Source organism: Mauremys reevesii, linkage group 7 (assembly GCF_016161935.1).
Source record: "Mauremys reevesii isolate NIE-2019 linkage group 7, ASM1616193v1, whole genome shotgun sequence".
Taxonomy (NCBI): Eukaryota; Metazoa; Chordata; order Testudines; family Geoemydidae; genus Mauremys; species Mauremys reevesii.
In genome coordinates this window covers 22,599,083-22,621,518 of record NC_052629.1, presented here as the reverse complement: position 1 = coordinate 22,621,518, position 22,436 = coordinate 22,599,083, and the positions used below count along the sequence as shown (strand labels likewise).

The 22,436-nt window shown below is 38.9% G+C and overlaps 1 protein-coding gene across 2 annotated transcripts in view; it reads right to left on the bottom strand.

Annotated features, from left to right (window-relative positions):
* Nucleotides 1-22,436, bottom strand: part of DOCK1 (dedicator of cytokinesis 1) — a 521,945-nt gene that overhangs the window by 98,215 nt on the left and 401,294 nt on the right. For both annotated transcript variants that reach the window (XM_039480741.1, XM_039480742.1), the window contains exons 32-33: nt 18,184-18,242; nt 7,418-7,566 (exon numbers count right to left, since the gene is read on the bottom strand). In XM_039480741.1, the coding sequence (XP_039336675.1) occupies nt 7,418-7,566; nt 18,184-18,242 (208 nt within the window). The remainder of the gene's footprint in view (nt 1-7,417; nt 7,567-18,183; nt 18,243-22,436) is intronic.

Genomic DNA, 22,436 nt, shown 5'->3' with positions numbered 1-22,436 from the left:
CTCATTTGGGCCTTCATCCAAAACAACACAATAATTGCAAAAAGTTCTGTTAATGATTTTTTTAAAAAAGAGGTGGTGGTAATATTTGGATCTGACTCTGTTCTTCCTGGCTCGAGTGGAGAGAGGAAGCAGTGTCCAAATATTACTAAAAAAGGCTATTTTGTGGTATTTGGGGCCAGCTTGGGAATTAAAAAGCCTGTTTGACTCAGATTTCCAGGTCATTTTTGTGGATTTTTTGCAGGTTCCATTCCTACTGCCTTTATTCACATGACTCGGGGCTAAAGGGTTGGCCCTGTACTTTAGATGAACATTTACATTTTGTGTGATATTCTGTTCTCACTTGGACCCAAACTGAATCTTTTGTGGTATGCTCAGGGACATCACTGTAATACTCTGGATTTTTTTTTGGATCTGACTAAAGTTATTTAGGTGCTCAGAATGGAATAAAATTCTGCTACCAAGATCCTACCTGTACTATAGAGTCTTGTTCCAATATTTATTTTGAAAACTTTACACTAATTTCTTGCTGAAGCTTATATTGATTATCAAATCACTCTTTAACCTCTTAATATTATCAAACTGTCCAAGTCAATTAAATGAAATGGTGCTCCTTATATGCACCTGTGATTTATTGATGTGGAGCCCAGAGGTGAATCTAAGTTTAACATTTTGCTCATGACTTTGTAAAATGCCTTGAGATGTGGCTTCATGAAAGGTTCTCTACAAATTTACTGCTGCATTTATACAAATTTGTTTCTTTAGCTAGGAAGATCGGACTGTTAAATTGAAATTCAGATAGCTTACTAATAAATGTAAAATCGGATTTTATTCCTATTGATTTAGCAAGTCTCCTTCAGACATGCCAAACCTGTGAAAAAAACACAGAAATTGGGCTTGTTTTTGGCTTAACTGGCTTGTGAGTTGCTTGTTGGATAGTTTTTTGCTTGTAGCTTGTTTGGCTTGTAGCTTCTTTTTTTTGATCAGCTCCTGGCAAGCAGGGGTAATGGGTCGGGGGGCGAGTCAGGGGTGCACAGCGGGCCCACCACAGTCCCAGACTGCACACCGGGGGAATCTAGTCACATAGAGTGTTGGGGTTCTTAGCAATTGGCTTGTTTTGGCCTTTTTTTGAAATGGGATTAGATTGATTTTTGGTTTATTGTGAAAGTCGGGGTGCTGATTTATCACGTGAAAGTTGGCAACTGTGGGCTCCTTGTGCGTATATTTATTTTGTACACCAGACATTGGATAATTTATATAATCTTAAAATGGAAAGATGATAAGACAATATAGCTTTACTATAACACTATTATTTTAATGTCAAACTTTTAACGTGAGCCCAGGAATTGGAAAATTAATCCTCATTAGCAACGGGTGAACCACCAAAGGTTCAGAATACTGGTTCAACTAAGTACCCAAGGATTCTACTTGCTGAGGTCTGGTTTGGAAATCTCACATGATTAAGCTTTTCCTACAGAATTCTCTTTGGTGTAAACCTAGATGGAAAGTCCACACACATCAATATATTATGTTTGTTTCTGTTCTGACCCACACCAGAAAGCAAAGAAAGGTGCAAAGACATATAAAACAAAAAACAAAAAACTGAACTAGAGCCTCAAAAAGTTCTCTCTTTTGTTCGGTTCATGTTTTGAATAAAGCTATAAGTCTGTTTTTATTTTAATCCAGACCAGTTCATCCAACATTAATTACACTATTTTAACCCTTAGGAACTAGCTGGCTCCCCAGTGAAACAATTCTAATGGTCTCTTTTCTCAGTTGTTTGCAGGTCACATTGGGATGTTTACATGCAATTTCAGAGAGGATTTCTAGCAGCAGGTCTGGATGTGAGTCCTCTCTTGCACATTGTGCCAGCCCACCTCACTCCTCTGCTGATGGAAACCCTCACTGATCTTCAGAATGTATTCTCCAGTGTTCCTTCTCCCACCTCGCATCCCCCATTCTGAATATGATTCTCATTCTCTACTTTGGAGAGATAAGGCTGGAGTTAGAGAAGGTAGATCAAGGAGACAAGCAGAAGTGAGGTCAGAGGGGAAAGCAATGGGATGGGTCCAGGGAATGAGAGCTAAAGCTTTGTGTGTGCAAAGAGAGGCAAGAAAATTAATGGGAAGGGTCCAAGAAAGGTGAAACCAAAAGGAATCAGGTGGTGCAGTGAAGGTTGTAGACCAGTAGTGCCTAAACTTTTCATGGTATGGGCCACCTTTAGTAATATGGTCATCTCATGGACCACCTTCCCTCCTGCGCTACACATGACCTATCACCACTACCTGACTGGGATTGGGACTCTGATAGTCAAAGTGATTCTCCTCGCTATCTTTCTCTGGCTCTGACATTCCCTCTGGTCTTTGAAGTGTGGAGTGCACTGACGCAAGGGAGGAAGGGAAGGAAGCAGAAGAGAAAAGGAGGCAGCTTCTTCTATGGGGAAGCCTTAGTGGACCTTAGTGGCAATTCCATGTTCCTTGTTTTGTCGTGTGTCCTAGCTGGAGCTGCACACAAAAGATGAGAGAGGGGAGGTGGGCAGCATTACTTGTATGCCCAGATCTCCACATACCATGATTTGGGAACAAACATAGAGTTCATTAAAGACAGAGCACAATTTTACCGATCTTCTGTTCTTTCTCAAGGCTGCAAGTACAGTAAGAGTAAATACAGTCCTGCTGTCTAAGACTGTTTTCACCAGATAAGAACAATAGATACTGAAATAAAAGTAGATTTGGTGAGAGTTGCCTGTTAATAATATAGGCCACATGTTCTAGTATTAAAATTCTGTGAAAAATCTATATTCTTCCCACACATTATAGGTTTACACATTTGCTGGGGAAGTGGAGCCAATTTAAACCCTTGCTGATGTGACTAATAAGGTTAGATAATTGGATTTCTGGCAGATTAGTTAAACAGCAGCCAACCATTCAATTCTAAATTCTCTTTGCAAGCAAAGCAGAACAATAACTGGCAGTTGCATGTACATAATATAATGCAGCGCGCACACACACACACACACACACACACACACACAGAAAGCCTACCTAGGTACTGGTAATATTTCTTGAAAAAAGTATGACTACCTTTCTCACAACGCATAAATCTATTTTTGTTATTGGGAGCAGGCCACTCACCATAAACAGTAAACAGCAAACCAGCAATGGTCTGCATAACAAGACAGGAAAACCTCAGTCTGCTCAGCTTAAGAAAGCATCAGGGAGCTGGAGCTGGCTGCCTTCTTCTCCAGGCCAGAGTCAGCCCCAATACTGGCTTAAGGCCCTGAATGCACTCTGCACTAGTGGAATAGCGCCAAGGCAGTGCAGGGCTCTGCAACACCCAGGCAGCTTGGTGGAGAGGAAAAGAGGCAAAGGGTCTGGCTGCTGTGTAGCTGTACCAGTGAGAACTTCCTCTACCTCAAGGGAATTCTCTACTGGCCATATGCAATTGCCTTTTAGCCCCTTTGGGGTGCAATCTAATTAGAGGACTGACCCACTGAGTTGGATGTTGAACATGAAAGAATCTTTTTGATGAGGTATAAGATGGCATACATGTATGAAAGTTGAAGTTAGACAGGGGTATTTTAAAACTCATACTCACTGATTAAACAGTGTGGCTATGTCACATTCTATGCCAAATATAGTCTAAGGTCTTGCTTAAATGCTGGAGTTTAACACCAGTACAGAGATGCGAACACAGTGATGTGCCTTGCAAAGTATAGCTCTCTAGCACTCTAGTACTTATATGTGAAACTATGGATGGACAAATTTTCTGTTAGATATAAATATGCATTATATGTTATGATAATGTTGTATTCATAATGAAGCAAGCTGTTGTGACACAAGGATATAAATATATGGAATATTTCTATCTAAAATCCAAAACATCTGTGGTTTAAGCATGAGGCATAATTCTTCTCAAAAAGGGAAGGAAGTTTACACTAAATATTTAAGTTGTTCATCTATTAAAATCACCAGACTATTCTATGCAAAGAAATATAGGGCCATAAATTAAACTATAATGTCATCCTTATATAGTTCATGATCCATATAGTTACACAAATAAAAAAACAACAAGTAACAAAAGTAAGCATCTGACATGAGAATGTGTAAATGGTATCTCATTGAGCACTTCAGGTTTTTATTTAGTTACTTTTTATTATGGCAAAGTTACACACAACATTAACATACTACACCGTACGTTACTTATTACTGCAATAATAACAGAGATAAATATAAAAACTGATTATTGAAATTGAATTGAATCAAAAGTTCCTCTTTTATTGCAATGCAACTGAAAATTAATACAGCTAGTCATGTTTTATATGTTTAACTCATTCCTTGTAGACATTCATTTATTTTGGCTACAGATATGTTAGAAGCTCGTTATGAATATTAACTTATGAAAAATAAGTCCTGCACAGAATTAGATTAGTTCCCATCCAATGACCACCCTGCACCTTTAAGCAGGAGGCGGGGGGCATATTTGGCTGGCTGGCTGAGTGAAGGGAACAGTGCTTTATGGAGGGGCAAAGATGAAAACTGTTGCAAAAGGGGTCAGTGTGGTTGCTGACTCATCCCTAGGAATGCAGGGCTTAAAAGGGGCAGCCCTGGGCCTGAAGCCTCCCTTTTACACAGAGCAGTCTGAAACAGGATGAAAAAGAGGGGGCATTGGTAAAAGCCCTCCAGGGAATTACAGAATAAACATGGGGTTACCTGCACTGTTCACTTTTATCTGCCGGGTGGTCCCAGACATCTAATAATAAAGTTGCGGCCTGATTAAACCCATGTCAAATGTCTCCTGTCCTTCTTTCGGTATAGCCAGACAAGAAACACAAACCTCAATTTAAATGAACAATGGTTAAAAACAAACTTAGAGCTTCAGAATAGAGTTGGGCAAAAAAAGGATTTATGGTTTGCTGGAAATTCTCATAAGTCAGGTCAAACCAAAAATTTATTCTAATTTTTTTTTTTTTGTGAATCAGGAAGTTGAAAAAAAATAGCATCAGGTCAAATAAAATGTTTTCAAAATAAAAAAAAGGAAATTTCAAAACAAAAGTTTTTTCAAGTAAAAAATCAGAATATTTAATTTTAAAAATGAATTTTTTTTGTTTTTTTCTTTTAGTTTTTTCCTCCCAATTGAAAGAATTTAGCAAAATCAACACAAATTCATGAAATGTTTCAGTGTCGTCGCCACAGCTGCATTTTTTACCCAAAAAAGTTTTGGTCAAAAAATGTTGCCCATTTCAATTCAGAACACATTGTAAAATTCATAGGGATAGATCCCCAGCTGACATAAATTGGCATACCGCCACTGACTTCCATGAAGCTGTGCTGATTTACACCAGCTAAGTATCCAGGCCACAGGAATCTAAGTTCTTTTGCTCAATATTAAAAGTACTGCTAATCTTCACGTTTTCACACATATAAACAATACTTTGGTCTCAAAGATACTTGCCTGTAATGCACACTCACATATTTCCTATTTAAAATATGGTTTCAAAGAACAGATTGAAGGTACAAAGAGAGTGCTGTCAAGATATTTTTTGCTATCACTGCACTAATCTTTCAAACACTGAAGATGGCAGGCCAAGATTTCACATGGTTGCAGGAAGATTTCCACCTCTGCTCCAGAGGATAACATTTCAAAATGCTATTTACAGTACTCATATACAGTATATGAGACATTATTTTGACGTCAAAATCAAGGTAAAGACCATCATAATTATGAGAGAGACTAAAACAATACACTACACAGTTAATTTTGGCTTCCTATTTTCCTTTGTACTATGTTCAAAATTTCTTAATCTAATTTAGCTCAGTATGCAGCCTCTTTTTTTTGAGTGACAGTGCAGAATTAAAACATCTGCCTTTGTAGCATAAAGAAAGGTTTCACTTGCTTTGTGAAAAACAAGTTTCAACAAAAAAGAGTTAAAACCATTTATGCTGAACATATTACAGCCACTTAAAAGTTATAGAAAATGAACTTATCTGTAATTGTACCAAAGAGATGTAAAAACAAAATTTAGTATTTGTAACCAGGTTACAATTGTGCTTACACATTGTGATGCTTCCCCAGGGTATCCAGAGTCACAACCACCTGCCCTTAGTGGAGAAAGTCTTGTCTGTGCCTGCTGTGAATCAGCTCCCTGACTCCATCAGCTTTTGGCAACACAAGCACCACCTTCCAGTCCTTGCTATCTCTGTACAGGTTAGTGATAGGCACACACCAACTCCTGAGTCCTCATAGACTCTAAGGTCAGAAGGAACCATCTTGATCATCTTTCTAATCTGACCAACTCATTGCAGGTCACGGAACCTCACCCACCCACTCTTGTAACAGACTCCCTCACCTCTGGCTGAGTTACTGAAGTCCTCAAATCATGAATTAAAGACTTCAAGTTACAGAGAATCCACCATTTACACTAGGTTAAACCTGTGTGACCTGTGCTGCATGCTGCAGAGGAAAGCGAAAACCCCCAGGGTCTCTGCCAATCTGACCTGGGGGCAAATTCCTTCCTGACCCCAAGTGTCCCTCTGAAGCGCCCAGCCCCTTATCAACTGAACACTCACAAAACTCTCATATTCTCTGCTCCCAATGGATTAGTACTCACCAGATGACTAGATTCAGCTCAAGATCATCACACTGATTAACATTCAATACTCAAGATATATTTATAATGAAAACAGGAATACATTTATTATCAAAGAACAGACATTCAAATAATAGCAAGAATGAATACTGGAAACAAATGGTTACATGAAAAACAAAATTATAAGAAACTTTTTAGAGCCTAAACTTAACTCACAAGACATTATCCTGTCTCCTACAGATTAGCACACCCCAAAGTCCTTTTCCTAGAGTTTTCAACCAAGATGGCTGAGATCCTCCTTTCATAAAATCAAGTCCACTAGTAGCTTGTCTTCCAAAATGAAGGATGCCAAGTGTACCTCCATACCCTTAATTATTCCTTTAAAATTCATTGTCTTTACTCAGATAGGATAATCCCTATTGTTTTTGTGTTTTCCTGCAGTATATTCATTAGCTTTGTCTCAATATGACAATAGACTTCCATTGTAAGATACACAATACACATTCATCAACCAGGGGGATAAGTGTCTCCCACCTCCTGTCTGGAGAAGTCTTTCTCACTGCATGCTACCTCTGAGCAACCTGTGTTTATCTACAAGGACTTAAGAACATAGTTTTCAGTATACACACATAACTCCTTACACATTATCTCCACATATATTTCTTAATGGCCATAATGATCAGTGTGACACATGCTTTCTTAGAGATCTTACATGACCTCTTTTGGTGAACCCTGAGGATCACTGTAACGCTATGCATCTCTGTGCCTTTTACCAGTGGGCATCAAAAGGTCCTTGGATCACTAAAGTATTTGTAGCTAAACAATGCTTACCATTTGGAAGCTTCTGGTAGAATGAAACTCGCACTGCATCATGTCAAAGAATATTGGGATCGTAGCTTTCCGAAGCTCAGTTTCAGGAATCAGTGTCATTTCCAACATAGGCCCAACCATTTCTGGGATGAATTTGATTTTATGTTGACCTTTGGGGGGGAAAATGTACTTCAGAATTAATGAAAAGCCACCAACAGTGCTACAAGATTACCTTAAAAAATGCCGCAGAGAATAAGCTTTGAATATCCTGAGCATAAGAATGCATTTCTTGATTTTGGCCTCAATTTCTGAAGTGCAGTTTATGTCCTAATGTAAGTAACTAACCCTCAGAAAGAGACGTGAACTCTGTTCTTAAGGCTAACAGTAAAACTATTAAAGAACTGTTCAAGAGAGAACCAAACCAGAGCTTGCTATACTTCCATAAATCAAACAAATTCACACACATCCATATTACATATTAAGTACTTGAGTTACACATCATGCAAATAGAATGGAAGAGGGGGGGGGAAGCCTATTTTAAATTATTTAAAATTCCGTACGTGTCCCAGTGTTACAAAATGTAACACTCTATCAAAATGTCATTATGACTGCATACTTACAGCCTCAAGATATGAAACTACATCTAAGCCAGATCTAGATTATGTCTTCTTTCTTCCAGAGTTGGTTTGACTGGCTAATTTTATTTTACATTTTTCTTCCCAAATGGAAACTGTGCCTCCCCAAATTCTTCCCCCTCACAGATTCAGAAAGTAAGTCAATTCTTAACAATAACTTGAATACTTAGAAAAATTAGACCATTGAACTAAAAACATCTAGTTACTGTAAGCAGCATTGGCTAACAATAGAGATTATCTATTCAATGAATTATCTATTCTATAATATTAAGGAAGTAAGAATGGATATCGTGCACAGTAAATGAAATGCAAGACAGATTTGGGGGTGCTGGGTGGGCGAATATATAGAAGTCTTAGAAATATGATTGTATTCCAATCTCAGCAATAGATTTCCTGGTGTGACTCTGAAAAAAAATCACATAACCTCTCTAGGCCTTAGTTTCCACAGCTGTGAATTGGGGTAAATAATGATTACCTAATTTAGAGGAGTGTTGTGACACTTAATCTCTTAATATTTGTAAAGTGCTGTGAGATCCCTGTATGGAAGTTGCTAATAAGATCCAGTGTATTATAATACTGTATAATGCATGGAACACTAAAAAACATTAGTATATCCTATTGATTTTTAAATTAAATGTAATATCTATATGCAAGAAAAATGCACGGTATATTATGAATTCACCTAATCTGAAATTTCACACACATACAACCACGGAGCAGTATGTAATACAGTGTATTTATTAACATGCTTGTCCTCATAAGATTACTGTAGTAATCACTGAGATAGTATTCATATTCATTACCAATTTTAGTTGAGATTGCAATTAACATTAACATAAGATCATTTAATACATGAGGTGATCAGGAAGAAAATCCTTAGTAACAAGATAGCAACATTATAATCATTTTATTTTTTTCAACAAATACGTTGCTTTACTTGCTTTCTTGATTGAGAATTTTAATTGAAAGCAGCAATGGCAGAACTTTAGATATACCTGGAGGATGAAGGGATGATCACTAGCAGCCAGCATGGATTTGCTTAAAAACAAATCATGCCAAACCAGCTTGATTTACTACTTTGACAAGATAACGGGTTTGGTGAATAGGGAGAATGTAGTGGACATAATATACCTGGACTTTAGCAAGGCTTTTGAGACAGTCCCACATGACATTCTCATAAGCAAGCTGGAGAAATGCAGGCTAAGTAGAACTACTATTAACTGAATACATAATTGGTTAAACAAACACCAACAAAGAGTAACTATTAATGGAAGGATGTCAGATTGGAAGGAGGTTTCAAGTAGGGTTCCCACAGAGATCTGTTCTGGGGCTGGTATTATTTGACATCTTTATTAATGACCTGGATGTAGGAATAGAGAGCAGATTTGCACATGACACAAAGCTCTGGGGGGTTGCAAACACTTTGGAGGACAGAGCCAAAATTTAAAGTGATCTTGATAAATTGGAGAACTGGCTATAGACAACAAAATGAAATTCAACAAAGACAAATGTAAGGAGCTACACTTAGGCCTGGGCTACACTAGCAGGCGGGGTCGAACTAAGATACGCAACTTCAGCTACGCTATTCACGTAGCTGAAGTCGAAGTATCTTAGACTTACCTGGCCATCCTCACGGCGGTGAGTCGCCTAGCGCGGCTCCCCCGTTGACGCCGCTTACTCCTTCTGCCGAGGTGGAGTACGGGCATCGATTAGCGGATCGATTTATCGTGTCCAGATGAGACGCGATAAATTGATCCCCAATACATTGAACACTACCCACCGTTCTGGTGGGTAGTATAGATGTATCCTTAGGGAAGACACACCAAATGCACAAATACAGAATGGGAGATAATTGGCTCGAAAGCAGCACTGCTGAGAAAGATCTGGGAGTTGTGGTGGATCACAGCCTCAACATGAGTCAATGCAATGCGTGGTCGCAAAAAAAGGAAATGCAATTTTGGGTTGCATTAGCAGAGACATAGAAAGTCATAAGAGGTGATAGGACCTTTGTATTTGGCACTGGTTAGGCCTCAGCTGGAGTACTGTGTTCAATTTTGGTCACCACTGTTTAGAAAGGATGTAGAGAAACTGGAAAGGATTCAGAGGCGGGCGACAAAGACGGAATGAAAGCCATATGAGCAAAGGCTGAAGGAACTGGGTATGTTTAGTTTGGAAAAGAGGAGATTAAGGGTGGGGGAACATGTTAACAGTCTTCAAATACTTGAAAGACGGCTATAAAAAAGATCGAAAAAATGTTCTCTTTCCACAGAGGGCAGGACAAGAGGCAATGGGTTCAAAATTATAGCATAGCAGATTTAGATTATACCTCAGGAAAACTTTCTAACTGTAAGAACAGTAGGACAATAGAAGACACTGCCTAGGGAAGTCATGCAAGCTCTTTCATTGGAGGTTTTCAAAAAGAGGCTGGATAGCCATCTGTCTTGGATGGTGAAGACACAACAAATCCTGCATCTTGGCAGCGGGTTAGAGTAGATGATTCTATGATATAGCTAAAATCTTATTAGCATGTTTGCATGAGATCGGTTAGTGTTTGACAACACTGACCCTGCCAATGCTGAATGTTTTTGAGGAGAATGCAAGTAAAAGTTGTGAAGTTTTCTATTCTGTTCTTTTTTTTTTCAATGCTATTACCTTCAGCCTCTCAGGTGATAGTTTTCTTGTATCATGCCTGAAAAGTGTCAGAGCCAATATTTCAGAGAACAAATGATAGTGACAAAGTTATTTGTCAGACGCAACATCAATGTCATGAAGTTCTCTATCTGTCACAATGAGTTTTTCATTGCTCCAAGCTTAAAGATACATAGCAAAGAATAACTACTATCTTTTGAGGGCTAGATGTGAAAAATAGCAAATTTAAAAAATAATGCATTTAAAATTTTTGATTACTCTTCCTTTTCTGTAACAGAATATATTGTTTCTGCCCAAACAGAAAGTCACACAACATCTCAACTGAGTGACCAACAGCTACATATCTTGACTATGCAGCTTTGAGTCCAATCCTATGAGATGCTGAGCTCCTCATACAAAGTGCTGAGCATCTCATACAAAGTGCTGACATTTATGGGAGCTGTGGGCACACTCAGGACTTGCTCCACACCTCATACGTTCAGGTCCTATACAGGTATCAGCAAAATCTAGGGAAATTGCTGCTGTTAAGTATTCAGTCCTTTTGTTATTTAGAGTGTATTATATTCACACTAATCCTCTCTCACAGGCAATAATCAACAGAGTTTTTAAATCAATGAGGACAGGGGAGGTTTTCAGCAAGTGAAATAAAAGAGAAGAACATGGGGGGAAAGGGGAGTAAGAGTGATTAGCAAAAATATTAAAATTATTTGTATAATTTTGTATAATTTCATCTGCTATTTGAAGCCCGTTTAGCTCTTCACCTCATCTGCAGAGTATGTAGGTGGCTCCCACCAGAATTTACACTCTATGCTGCATGGAAAAACAAGTACAATAATCTGTAAGAACAGTGGAGTCAGCATGCTCCTGTTTTGCATGCTAAGCATATTGCCTCACGAATCAGAGCTACTGTACCCACCTGAGATTTAAGAGACAAACTAGATTCTTAAATACAGGGGAGTTGAAGAGGACCACAAAAAATCAGGATACAGCAAATGAAAATGTTAACTAATCCTCATCATTACCCCAAATCTACATTACACAAGGAAAAATAGATATTTTGGCTTGTCCAGTAAGATGTGAGCAAACTGTTCAAATGGAAGCAGGTTTAAGCCTCTTACTGACACCCTTCTACCCATAACTAAAATTATATACTATATGATGTATTTCAGTATGTCAGACATGTATAGAAATACACATGTGTATTTGCCATGACAACATGATCCAATGCACTGTTGTGCCACGATATAAAATGTTACAGACAAAATATACAAGGAAACAATCTTATTCTGGGACCCAACAGCATCTACTCCAGCTGTCTGTCACATACAAAGCATATCCCGAGATAAACAAGTGAACAATGAATTCACAGGTGTTTTTTTCTGAAGCGTGAGAGCTCCCATATACAGATTCAAAATGTGACCAGTTTGGAAGAAAATTTAAGACTCTTGTCTTTGGCAAGGTAATATAATGTGCAGCTGCTTTAAAACTATAGTGAAACAACATTTGTTGTTAAACAGCATGTAAATTTGTGCTTTATTTTGGCCTCTGCTTTGCTGTAGTATGCACTGCCTCTTTTAGAGTGCTTTCAGCGTAGTGCCTTATGATAGATAATAAATTAATTGTACCAAAAATAAGACATGGAAGATATTAGATAGTTATGTGTTTTTCCTCATCTCCACGGCTTACACTACATTTTAATTTGGGTCACAATATCATTGAATAATATTTTAATAATTTCATACCTCACTTGGGGTCAGATCTGAGCATGTATGACTAATTCAGAAAATGGTAAATATAATTACTTCTATTTGTGTTAGACTCAAAGTTCAGGTCCATTTTTGACCTTGACTTTCCCTCCAGCAAAATTAACATCTCTGTCAAGATACCTTTCTTGACATCAAGTATTGGGGTGAACTGCTGGACCTATATGTGACTAGCACACTGATGGGGAATGCAGAAATAGCAGTAATTTTGCTATATCCTAGGGAGTTTCAAGTTTGAAAAGTAGCCCTGTTTAGTTCAGATGTCAACATTAAAAATATTTTCATTATTTTTTTCCTCCATCAGCTTTATTGAGAGTGGGATCAAGGTCTAGTTTTCAAATAATTAGAATATCTTTAACATTTCATTATTCTTGACCCTCAAAACTGCATCACATGTGAACCAATGTCCAAGTCTTCCTACGTTTCAAATATGCTTTATTGTATCACTTTCTTCCAACCCTTGGTGTGTCACCTCTCTTCCTAGACCTTAGAGACAGATGTCTTCCTGTTCATTTCTATAGCATTATGGGACCCCTCTGTGATTGCAACCTTTGGGCACTACTGGATAGTGAGTAGTAATAATAATATATTTCAATTGTTAAGTTGTAATGTGATTTCATTCACCAGGTCAAGAGGCACAAGGAAACATTAGATACTTTGCAAAAATTTGAAAAAGGGGACATTAAAAAACCCTTTATATCTCAAAAAGCATTTAATTTATTCAAAAATGTTCAGAAGACAAACAGTCTGCTTGTCAGTAAAACTGAGTCCTAAAAATATTCTGAATGCTTGACACTTTTAAAAAATGACGAGGGGTTCAAAATGAGCCTTATAAATTGATTCCAACATTAATAATGTAAAGGCCATAAGAAGACAAACATATAGCTGCAGAGCCAGAGTTAGAGCCTTGGGCATGCAGATTCAGCAGACTGTAAGGCCTCTGTCACTTAAGCCAAAGGAACATATTTGCCAACACTAAAAAAAACCCCATTTAAGTTCTTTCAAAGCAGCAACTACACTATAGAATGCAACCTCTGCAACCTCAAAGGCAGTGTGGCTTTCTCTGGTTATGTGGGAAGGTGGTGTGGCTCCTTTAAGGGTTCCTTCAGATTGCTAGGGCTGGCCAGAGGGACTCAGATAAGCCATTGCCCCCTGCAGACAAAAGGTCGGGGCACTCTGCCACCAAGGGATTCAGAGTTGAACCCATTTTTTTGGGGGGGGGGTCTCCTGTGGGTATTGCCCTAGTTGCCTTTTTTGGGACAGAGAAGGAATTTTTTCCTCCCTGCTAGACTGGCCTGAGAACAGTGATTTTCTTTGCCTCCCCCACAACAGCTCCAGGAAATAGCTGAGCAGGTCAGGAGGTTCAATACAAGCTGTCACAACTTGACAGGTGATAGGTATTCAGTGCAGATACTCATTCCACAGTAAATAAACGAGAGCTGGTAGAGGAGACACCCTCCTTTGCCAGGAACTTAACCCTTATGCAAGGAGCGGGTGGTGGGATCCCAGCAATGGGCTGGGACCAGGTTTGGACAAGTGAGGAAGCAGTGATGACCTGCACTGTACGAGTTATTGCTCGATAGTTCCCTAATGAGTTAAGTTAATGAAGTTGTGGCCCATTTAAAGAGCACCTCTCACATCTTGTAATTTTCCCTGTGTGTCGGAGACAGTTTGCTCAAACATACATATGGTGCCTAAACCTGCTCCTACTAAAATCAATGGCAAAACCTCTCACTGATGGGAATAATGGGAACAAAAGAGGGTCTGTAACTACCACAGAAATCAGTGGGACTTGGATCAACCCCTGACCTACACACAACAGAAAACTGTTGACACCCTTGATTAAATTACAACCTATTATGTTTTATGCTTTTTCTCTAAATTTTTTTTTTTTTACTACTTCAAACTTTTTGGTTTAAGCCCCCAGCCTTTAAGTTTAGGGTGCTGTTCGCTCATGAGCCCCAGTGATCAAAGCTGTCACTGTGTCGTACAAGGGGAGAAATTCTCTCTCAGGTAGCCAGGACACAAATGGTATAATTAAATTACCTGTCTGGAGTTCTTTTTTATACAGACTCTTGAACAACCAAACAGGCTTCAACAAAGATTATACTCCTAGACTATTACAAATATTTGAATTGTGTTGAAATTTACATGATGCTGCTTTCTAGCACAAGAGGTTTTTTTTTTTTTTGCTATCTGTGTATTGACATGGACACCGCAATAGTAATATATGGTGAAAAGCTGGATATTTCTGGCATTCTTTAAGTAATTTTAAAAAAGCCCTGTGCCTTTGCCTTGTACCGATCTTCACCGAGGAATATGAAGTATGCCACAGTTGCTTTGCACCTGCTCTGGGCTACGGAGCTCCAAAGATATGAAGCCTTAATCACAATATTTGCAGTCATAAACTGACAAGATAAAATGGGAAATTTCCAGTCTGAACCTTGTCATTTATTTTTGGATATCAAAAGTCACAGCTACTTGGTTTCATCATATTTTTTGTACAATGATAGAATAACGTCATAAACTTGTTCAAGGACATGCAGAAATAATAACTTTTCACTTCTGATTTTGTTTCTGAGCTGTATGCAACAGTGATTTGACTATTCAGTGTAATAAACACTGTCAGACATAAAAGTATCAGTAATAACAGGAATCTGTTTATTACCAGTGGTAATTCAGTATTCTTAATCTTTGCTCTGAAATATATGCAAGTAATGCAGAGCCAGGGAATAAGCATTACCAGAATACTTTTTCCATCAGTAATAAGAGTGAGGTGGGATGAGGAAAGATTTCTCTTCAATGGAGGGTGCAAAGTGCTAGTTGGAATGGGATCGATTTTCTTACCTGATAGTTAATTTTCTCCTCCCCCTTTTGTTGGGGGAAAAAAACAACAGTTTGCCAAGTCACCTAACATGTGAAACTCCAGCATAAATTAATAATAATAGTGTGCTCATCTACACTATGTTGCAGCTAAGGATCAAGCAGAAATAATAAATAATCAGAGCCTCACAACAGCTCTGTGAGGCAGGTAAGTATTATAATACCCATTTTACAGGAGGCACAAAGCAATTGGGTGACATATCAAAGGTCACCCAGAGTCAGTGACAGGAGTAGATACTAAGAGTCCCAATTCACAGTCCCACTATCTTTATTTAAAAAGGGGGAGGGAAATGAGTCACAGAGCTATTGGCCTGCACTAATTTGAACATTTTAAAAGGGCTGTGCATGGTTGGTGCAAACATACATCTCAAAGGGAACATTTCATTCTGCCTTGAAATAACAATCAGATGGATGGACAATCTGGGCGCCCATAGGCTACACACAGGTAAAGGATGTGTGTATATAAAGATGTAGATTTTACCTTTAATTTTGTAAATTTCTGGGGACACACAGAGGTTTAAATATTGCCTCAGCAATAGATGCTGTAGAAATTGTAGAAATTAGTAAAATAAATAATAGATAAATAAATAGCCTTAAGGTTAGAACAGTGAAAGAAGATTTCGGTGAAAACTGACAGAGACTGACTTTGCTGACCTGACATAAGGGAAAGTAATATTGATTTTGCTATCTGTCTGTCAAGTCATATATTATTGTGTACTTTGCTTTATTTTGGTCTCCAGCCACTAATTCACTAAAGACACCTTTAATAAAAAGAGAATTCAGCTGTTCTCAAAAAGGCCTCTTTTTCCATCACTACATAGCCCTGCAACAGAGTGAATGGGAACACTTCCTCCATGTCACATAAATATGCACTCTTTCTTTCTTTATATATGCTGCACTATTTTTTAAAATGTCAGCAAAAGTGGTTTAGATATTTCTGAGAATGAAGTTAGTGTAAAATAGGTGTATTTTGCTAATTTAAAAAAATCTGATAATTTTCTGAACAGCTCTAGTGCCTCCAAAGTTTGGGCCAGGAACTTGTAATTTGGCAGGTCCTAGAGTCACAGTGATATCTTCTGCTTTGCCTGTGAAATTCCATCCAGCTATGGCTAACGTTATACCCAAGGAATATTACCATTTGTACATGCACAGCAGAGCTTGTACAATGTGCCTTAATTTTCTGAAAATTTCAAATGCGTTGTGCATGCTCCAGGCCCTGCTGACTGTCCTACGTCATTCTGAAGTAGCCACACAGAAAAAACAGTTACTGACCTGTTCTGTAACTGTTGTTCTTTGATATGTGTTGCACATGTCCATTCCACTTCAGCTGAATGTGGGCACAGTGCACCCTCTGCTGCCTCATACTGCTGCACAATGGTATAAAGGGTGGAGCCACTCTCAGTTCCTTCTTACCAGAGACACTGATATTGAAGGAAAGGAATGTGGTTCATGGGTCATTTTCATTGCACATGTCCATTCTACTTCAGATTGAATTTCTTGTGAGTCACTTGGAGGTGGGACTTGAGTCTATCTGAACAATGACTGAAGGACTATTTGTCCAAATTTGCTGTCTTTTCAGGAATGCTGAGAAATGGCACAATGAGTCACAAAGGTATGTACCAATGACCAAGTTGCAGCCTTACAAATGTCTAATATAGGCACTTGAGCCAGATAAGCTGCAGTAGTTGCTTGAGATTTAGTGGAGTGTGCTATCACTCTGGTTGGTGGGGTTATGTTGGCAGGAGGAAATCCATGACAAAATCCTCCGAGTGGAGATGGGAGGCCCTTCATCCTGTCTGCAACTGCATGTAAAACTAGGCAAATATCTAGATGAGTTGATGTACCCTCTAGAAGCACAGACACTAACTCCGTGGGTGCTCCAAGGTTGGAGCACCGACTTCATTGGCTGGAGCACCCACACAAAAAAATTGGCAGGTGCTTAGCACCCACTGGCAGCCAGTTCCCCTCTCCCCCCAGTGCTTCCTGCCTGCTGGCGGCCCCGCCAATCAACTTCTCCCCCTCCCTCCCAGCACCTCCCACCTGCTGCAGATCAGCTGAAAAGCTGGGGTGGGAGTGGAGGCTTGGGGGAAGGAGTGGAGTGGGGGTGAGGCCTGGGGCTGAGTGGGGATTGAGCACCCCCGGGGCAAGAAGGAAGCTGGCGCCTGTGTCTAGAACACATCGGCATAACTCTGGTTGAGAACCACTGCTCTAAGTAACATTAAATATCTAAAATAAATAAATAAATGAAACATATTGAAAATCTCTATTAACTATGCCAAGCGCACTATAACTATATACAAAAAATCTGAAAGGGAGAACACTTGGAAAGCAAGTGAACACAATCCCACTACCAATCATGGGAGGCTAGAAGGAACTGAGGCTGGTCGGGCAGCTTCACCCTTTATACCATCACACAGCAACATGAGCCTGTAGAGGACACATGAAACTCAACTTTATTGAGTTGTTGGTCACAGCCACAGAGAACTGAACTACCACTGTCAACTAGAATTGTTAGTCGGCAACTTTCATTCTGTCCCTTGTGCATATGAATTATGATATAGTCTCCAGTGACAGGATCATGTACACAGATGAGGATAAAACAATTATTGAACAGTTGCCATTAACTATCTTATGTGAGGCGAGAGTACTGTGGAAAAAATACTGTGTAATCATGTAATAAAAGACTTAATTAAGCTTGCATGGGAAACTTCAACTCTGGCATTACTTGAATTCTGAGTGCATGACTTTGCAACTATTCCATTATTTTAGGAAAGTTTTTTTTTAAAATGCTATGTAGTTTTAAATGAATATACACACAAAATGAGTGATCAAAACAAGAAGTGCTCTGACTACTCACCTAGGTTATACCACATGTCTCTGATCTCAAAACCAATTTGCCTCCTCATGTCACCATACCTAAAAAAAGAACACATTTCTTTATAAATGGCAGTAGGCAAAATGAATTGGATATGACAATTTGAGTAGCATTTAAAAATTCTTAAGATCCCTAAAATTCCAAAATACCAACTTATACTAATAATACATTTAGCACCATTCATTTAGTACTCTAAAACAGACAGTGGTTTAAGCCACCCAGAAGAAGCATGGTAGCACAGTCAGGAGCTCTGGTTCCCAGGCCTGGGTTTTAATCTCTACACTACTAGCTCTCCCTTGAAGGAAATATATTGCGATTTCTACAAAAGAGAGCACACAAATGAGTCACCTGTGGGAATCTCTCTTTGCCATATCTGCATATTACATAACTGTCCTTTGGGACCATGGGGGTGGTTGTGTAAATTAATGAGAGCATTTTCCGTTTTTCAGTCTCTAATGGTGGGAGAAGGCATACTGCACACCTTTACAGCCTAAAAGATATTTTATTTTTATACATATTCTTAGCATACATAGATTGTCCTAGCAAATGAAATGAGAAACATCACAACATCTTACACACTAACGTCACCAGCACAAAGCCACAATCATTTGGGATTTTTGGATTTGAAGTTTATGCTGGGAAGCAGTGATGTCCTGAAACGGGGCTGATGGCACTAACGCTTCATATCCCACCCCAATACTCACTACTTAGCAAACTATCATGGAGCCCCTCTACAGTAATGAAGATCGGGGCCTAATCCAGCTCCCAGAAATCAATGTAAAGCTTCCCACTGATTTTGATCGGGGCTGGATCAGGGCCTTAGTGAGTTCCTGGAATATATTTGCTTGGTGGAGCATACATTTTTTAAAACATTACTTTTCTCATATTAGCAAAATCACAACATTTGGTAACTGGCAAAGGTCTCCCTGATATTAGTGTGGGTTAAAGAGATTCTACTGTATTTTTAAAAATATCTGCTGCTATTTAACACACATAAAATCCCAGCTGAGTAGGAGTGATATTTGTTACACAAGTAAATAAAATCTTATGCTTCAAGACCCATGACTTTATTGGTTGCTGAGCAATTTCCTCTGTCATTTTATTGCCTAGACAAATCTAATTCTAATAAAATAATAATTTGTAAAACCATTATCACAGAGTTTTATAAATCAGCAAATTTTAATAACTAGTCTTGTCCAAGTCCTGGTCTATTTACTTTTATTCTCAGACATGAAGAATATGGTGAAAGTCTGTTGATCTCTTACATTTCCACCATAGTGCAGTGTATAGCACAGGTTGGTGGAAAAAGAAACCCTTATAAGGTTCTCACCTTATATGGGTGGGTGAACAATCTCATTCACAATCTCTTCCTCCGAGATTAAAATATAAGGCATTTCCAGTCCAACCACCTCCCAAATTCTCCCTGCTCTTTACTCCTTGAATCTCCTACTGTTTCATGGATGGATACAGGAAATTTACATGTCTATATGCACGCACACACCCAGATTTAATTTTGTGAATGTATAAACATTATATACATACAGAATTTATCATGCCAGTATTACCTCTACATACATGATGCATATGTACCTTATAAATGTGCATATATACACACACACACATATATACACAGACACTTTCACAATTTAAATAAATAAACAAAGACACAGAGAGACAAATATATAATGTGAAGGTGATATCCATATAACAACTTGGAAAGGTATGTGAAATTGCCTGGGTATGTGAGAATTAAATATAATTTACTATATGTCTATGACCATATTATCTACCTACTAAGCTAGCTGCCTGGGATTTATTCTAATATTCAATCCCCACTCTCGAAACAGCTTCAGACACATATATTAAAAGTAAAAAACAAAAAAACAAAAAATTACAAAATCCTCAGCCTGTCAGAGAAGCATTTTCTCCTCCTAAAGTTACCCTTGCCTGAGGCTTGGGATGTGTAATAGTCAGTCCTACACCAGTAATTACCTTTCTATACATAAAAATGTCATGATTTTGAATTCTCTTGTCTTACAGCCCTGTGGGGCCAGACACAGGAAGGCACCCAGCCTCCTCAGTGGGGTCAACACTCCCATCTAGCCCTGGAAGGGTATGAGATTATGGATTTTAAGGCTGTATCATTTCCAGGTTTTTTAAAAAAAAACCTCTCAGGTACATTTTAGAGATTTTTATAGCCCTGTAATTTGGACTCCAGGTTAATAACCTAGCTTTTCTCACACAGGGATATGACAAACAGTCCCAATAAAAACAAATTAAAACTCTGAGTTTACTACAGTAAAATAGCTGTAATGTATGTGGCACATAGAGAATACACAATAGTGTGGTATGAAGGTTTTATTAACATGAGTTTGTGGGTCATCTACATTACTCAGCTGTGACTCCACCTCTCATAACTAATATCAGCATCCCAAAACTCATGTCCATAAAATACCACCCTATCATATATTCTCTGTAGTGTATGTGTGCATACATAATTATACACACACACACACACACACACACACACACACACACAATGGTTCAGATTTCAAAGCTATCACATGGGGATCTGGATCTCCAATTTCCATTGATTTGACTAATGCCTGGTCTACACTGGTGGGGATCAATCTAAGATACGCAACTTCAGCTCCGAGAATACCATAGCTGAAGTCAATGAATCTTAGATCGACTTAGAATCACTTATTTTGCATCCTTGCGGCGCGGGATTGACGGCCGCCTCTCCCCCATCGACTTTGCTTCTGCCTCTCGCCAAGCTGGAGTTCAGCAGTTGACGGGAGAGTGATCGGGGATCGATTTATCATGTCTACACTACATGTGATAAATCGATCCCGGACAGATCGATCGCTACCCGCAGATCCGGCAGGTAGTGTAGATGTCCCCTAACTATCAGAGGGGTAGCCATGTTAGTTTGTATCCACAAAAACAAGGAGGAGTCTGGTGGCACCTTAAGGACTAACAGATTTATTTGGGCATAAGCTTTTGTGGGTAAAAACCCCACTTCTTCAGATGTATTGATTTTACTGCAAATTGGGTGTTCAAATCTCTTTGGAACCTTTGAAAACTTCAGCCTGTATAAAAAATGTAAACTACCCAGATTTTTTCAGACTGCAGTAAGGCAAATCTTGAGGCATGGTTATCTAAGCATAATTATCATGCTTCTTGGAATAAATAATGCTCAAATGGTGCTGGTGGCATGAGACACTACACTCCTCTGCTGTGATATGCTTGCCTATGCAGCTACAGCTGATCTCATTGGGTTCTTTGAGTGGTTTGTTAACATTTTGGGCTTTGAGAGATTTTGGGTGGAGAGAGGGATTGGCGGGGGTTTTAAATGCATCTGTCTGGTAGGTGGTTGAACATCATTATTTAGATACCTAATTGCTACAACTACATTCTTTCAGCGGCTACATAGTTTTCATGCCTTAGTACAACACTGTATAATACTAAGATTAAGAAAACAGACCTCTTAATACAGTAAAGCCCACCCTCTTATGACGCAAAGGATTTGCCTTCTGAAAATGGCCTCAAACATCTACCACACATGCAGCTTTCAATATTTAGGCAATGTGCTCACTAATGCTAACTTGTGGTCTTGGCAGAGATCCTATAGAGAGGAAATGTTTTTACAACATTCAGGAGATGGCTGTCACTGTAAGGCCAGATTTACACTACAAGACTTCTTCCTACAGAGCTATCACAGGGACAAAGGGGAGACAACAGGGAACACAAATCAATATCTTAGATGTCTGTATACACACAGTGATTACAAATGATGTTTTAATGGTCAAATAAAGCAAAAGTTCCAAAACAAGTGTCTTGAACATCATGGTGGGGTGAATTAGAGCTTGAACACCAATATCAAAGGTAAGGGCTCAGGCAGAGAGAGATGCATCCTGGAAGTGAATGGATGGCTGTGCAAATGGTGTTGTGAGGAGGATTTTGCCTTCATTGACCACAGGATCTTGTTCTGGGAAAAAGAACTGCTGAGTGTAGATGGGGTCCATCTATCGAGGAAGGGGAAGAGTATTTTTGGATACAGATTGGCTAATCTGCTGAGACAAGCTTTAAACTAGGTTCTGTGAGGGCAGGAAACAAAAGCCCATAGGTAAATCAAAAACACGGAGACCTGGGTGATGGGTCGAAATTTGGGAGGTGGGGAGGGGGGATCATAGGCAATTATAGCAGGGACAAAGGAGAGACAACAGGGAACA